Source organism: Suillus subalutaceus (genome assembly GCF_016647625.1).
Source record: "Suillus subalutaceus strain FC151 chromosome Unknown DFJ58scaffold_592, whole genome shotgun sequence".
Classification (NCBI taxonomy): domain Eukaryota; kingdom Fungi; phylum Basidiomycota; class Agaricomycetes; order Boletales; family Suillaceae; genus Suillus; species Suillus subalutaceus.
The window spans coordinates 10,627-15,015 of record NW_024540841.1 but is presented as its reverse complement, the minus strand read 5'-3'; the positions used below and the strand labels follow the sequence as shown (position 1 = coordinate 15,015).

The following is a 4,389-nucleotide window of genomic DNA, read 5'->3' as shown; positions in this document are numbered from 1 at the left end:
GGCATTCTGTCACACCAACGATGAATACAGCGAGTAAGAGCAAGTCTGAACTTCCACGTCAGCGGTGTCACGCACTCTGCTTTTTGTACTCATCTGGTCTCAATCAGTGTCGTCATGCAGTAATCCGGCTCGAAAAGGCAAAGGTCGAGACTATGTACGTGCTCTCTCTAACGTGGGACTTTTGGCTATGCGGACACAATTTTCATGTGTGGTTGTGTGGTGGTATGTTTGTGTTGAGTATTTTAATGGTTTGCCCAACATTCAACTTTTCTTTAACCTTCTCCACATCATCATGTACCGTGCCGTGTCACATCCCAGTGACATGTGTTCTGGAGTCATCCAGACATGTTGCATACATGGCGTCGCCGTCTCCTGTCAAGGAGACATAATCTGTGGTTGATAGGACTGGACAACAAGACCGATACTCCTGCGCTCATATACCCATTTGTCTGATTGTTTTTATAGCAAGGTGCTGTTGCCCGATGATCAATAATGCTTGTGGTCTGTCTCTCCAGGTGAATGATTGCCCTCAGGGCCTGGCCAAGATGGCGTGGTTGGAGTCATTCAGACATTATGTGTGCCTTTCCTTCTCCTACCAAGGGGAGGTCAAGACTTGGCTGACATACCTCACCCGTTGTGGTCCTGGTCAAGCTTCATCAGCAGGGATTTGCCGGTGTTTGTGCGAGTGGTGCGGAACACTCCGACATAGAAATTACAGGATAAATGATGGCTTGGATAGTTATCGTGCGTTTCGGAAGAGCAACGCTGAAAACAGTGAGAGATACTTGTTCTGGATTTGCCGGTATCTGTGGACGATTCGCAGAATTATTGAGATGGCATGAGTCATGACCTTGCAAGCAAGGTGATTTTTGGTGGCGGTGACCCCAGAAATGGCCAGAACATATCATAAACAAACTTACTTGTCACTTGCCCGCCCTATGTACTTGTTGAGATCACATACTGCATGGCCAATTATAGGGCGAGTTCCACTGGCACATTTGTAACCCTTCCTAAAATTTTACTGGACACTGATTCGACCTACGTGGACAGTTCTAAACAGGCCAAGCGCATTTGAAACCTTGGTAAACATGTGAGTGTGCAAGACCTTTGTCATTCATTTAGTGCTATCTCACTGATGTTGGGGAAAATGGGCGATGGCGAGGGGTTGACTTCCAGACAAAGAGTAGTCCATCATGCTATCGGGGATGTTTTCTTTCTTTGGGAAAGCAAGTGGGTTCTATTTGGACATAGCAATGTCACGTGTATGAAGAAACAGTCGGGAGAGCGGAGTTTCAAGTTGATGAATATCTTCTTGGGTACCATGCCATAAACGATAGACGATTTTCATTGGCTGCTAATGTAACTCAGGCCCTACATATAGTAAGTATCTCATCGAACAGACAAAAGGTATGAAGACAATGATGAGCATGGATGGAGATGTTGTAGATGCAGATGCATAGGTAGCTGACATCAGTTGGTGGGCAGGCTTATGTAAGCGTGGATTTCCTCATGTGAAACTGTTCTTCTCACGAGCTCAATCAAATGTAACACAAAAAATCATATTTGGGAAAATCAATATTGTGGATGGGTGCGTGAGAAGGGGAATATGTTGACATATATATAATCAGCGCATAGATCATCCTTATCTCCCCCTGAGCCACATCATGCATCGAATAACATCAGACACACAGTCCAGTGATTTCAATTATGAGCAGCATATATATATACCTTCCAACCTCCCAACAGTGGGAATATCGCTTCGTAACCACCTACCTACACCACCCAACAGTACACGGACTTCACTTGAGGAGTCCCAGTGTCGATCGGAATCCTCATGCGTGTCTGAAACCCTTGTACGGGTTGCAGTGCCTCCCACAGAAGCGAACCTACTGCCTAGTGATTTGACCCCTCCACCATCTCCATCAAGTCCATCTCCGGAAACCTGCGACTTTATTTTGAAGTCCTTCAGGAACGTTGCAGATCGGGCAGTAACAAGGGTTGTTATGCAAAACGTTCCATCTGCCACATATGAAGCAGTCGTAGAAAAAGCCACAGAAAGCGGAGACTGGCAAGCTGTGAGGTATGTCACAAGTTTGGTCAGTTTCAACTGAATGTTGATGATCATGCAGAGTCGACTACAATGAGGGTGTGCTCATTGTACACTGCCCAAACCTTGGCCACGAGATCCTCCCAGAACTGTTTGATGTGATGAGGCATGCAGAAAAATCATACCCAAAGAAATATCACGACAGTACAATCATCCAGGGCGGGTCAACGACCATTGATCTGGCAGCTGGTTCGAAATCACCTGATTTCAGCCTGTATGAAGTAAAAGAAAGTAGCGGGCAGGCGCAACAAGGGACAAGTGGGATCCCTACGGTTGCCTTTGAAGTAGGCTACTACGGGGAAGGGGAAAAGAAATTGGCCTTGGATGCCGGCCGACTTATATGCCTGTCCAAAGGCATGATACAATTAGTGGCCACGATCAACATCGATCACGAGAAGGAAAAGAACGGAATACGGAAACTGAAATCCGTTATCTGGACCCATTGGGAGATGGATCCAGGGTATCCTCAGATTGTTAAAGGGAACGATACTTATGAGCTTAACAAGCTCTTGCCTGAAAGAAATGGAAAGGTTATGACGGACACGGAGAAAGTCCAACCAACACCCGATGCCTACAGAGCAGTAGTGAGTTTTGCCAAGACACCCTATTGGGTCAGAGCCCAGCAGTCAAATACATACAAGGTATCTAACCCAGTTATTTTGCGAATTCAATCTGCTGACTTCAAGGACCTGGAGCTCTTTCCAGATCAAGGGGTCAAGTCTATCCCGATCCTGTATCGTCATTTGTTCCGTGACCCTCAGGAGAAAGACCGGAAAAGCTCTGCATTTACCTTTCAAACTGTGGATATCATGGCTACAATTCATAGCCATGAGAATATTCAGCGCGAAATAAATGGCAAAAACAAGAAGACACAACAAGATGTGGACTCAATTGACGAGGAGCAGCTTGAAAGGTTAAAAAGGCGTCGTTTTGACCTGCAATAGAACCATGATGTAATCATGTACTAGACACACTACCCACCTACTAAATCCCGAGGACTAGTGCCACTAGTGGGGCGAAAGTCAGCATATTCTGTGGGAAGAGGGATAAGCAAGACGACTAACACGCGGTCTGCATGTGTATTAGTGTGAGAAAGGGATCTATGGCTTGTCGCATGCAGCCACTTCTTCGTTCGTCATTGTTGTAGACAATACAAACCAGGTCTTCGAAGTTAGGGCCTAACCAGCTGTCAGCATTGTAAAATTGTAAGACATGCCATACCTGCAAGACTTGAAACAATGTCCAAGTGCTTCTACCACCTCGCATCAAAAACCCTGAACAGCCTTCAACCACTTAGAAGAACGAACACTTGACACATTCTACAGAAAACACATGTTGTATGAGTGAAACAATTTGGCCATGCTGTGTGTTACTCGCTGTCCCAATCTGAGCTGCAGTATCAGTCACTTTGGAATGGCATAAAAGGTCACCTGAAGAGACCAGGAGTAAAAGTGTGGGTGGGAAGAAGGCAGAGGAGGAGGAGGACAGGTGTGGACATTATTGTTGATAGTATGAAGGTGAGAGCCGAACTGTAGCGCCAGCAGGGCCAAGCGAGCTGATGCCGTCTAGCACCATAACTTTCCCACGGAAACTGAGAATTTTCTGACTCACAGCTGCCTGCTTGGTTTGTTTTTCTCGCAGGCGCACCAGTCAACCAAGGTACTAAGCCTCCCTGTCTCAAAAACTTCGTAGTCTCAATATTTACCGTCCTAGGGTGGCGTACCACGTGCGGTTCATTCGGGCGCATCATCTCCGTTTTTGTGGGTGAGGTTGTTATTCTGCGGCTGGAGGTCCACGCGCTTGGCACCAATGACCCTAGGAAAATGGTTGATTGGCGATGCTGCTTGCTTCGTGCGTGTAGTCTTGGATGTAGCTCGCTCTGCAATCTCACAGTATGATCACCTGTCCCTACCCGTTTCAGCGACTGACACGTCGTATGGCTAAACTATGCTCTCACCAAGCCCTTCTAGATAATCTACTCCAAGCCCATCCTATCTGGTCTTGTTAATATTTAACATCATCAGCATGGGAAACCCCAAACTACACGACCTTATCTTCGCATTTTGCCAATCAGCGCCGCGTTTTAGACATTAGATTGGGTATGGTGGGCCAAATGCACCATAATTACATCACGCGCACACACACGCAGAAAAGAAATCGGACACAGACACTTCGACGTTTTCGATACTAACGATGTATAAAATTTTGACGTACAGTCAAAGGTAAAATAGGATAAAAACAATCTAAAGGCTTACTGCAGTCCAATTACATGATTGTAGGGT

At 46.1% G+C, this 4,389-nt stretch overlaps 1 protein-coding gene across 1 annotated transcript; it reads left to right on the top strand.

Annotated features, from left to right (window-relative positions):
* Positions 1-2,127: 2,127 nt before the first annotated feature.
* Positions 2,128-3,051, top strand: DFJ58DRAFT_673050 (uncharacterized protein; the record flags this gene model as incomplete). Its single annotated transcript, XM_041383048.1, has 1 exon — positions 2,128-3,051. A coding segment is annotated over one exon (924 nt), but the record flags the coding sequence as incomplete, so codon positions are not given.
* Positions 3,052-4,389: the final 1,338 nt, after the last annotated feature.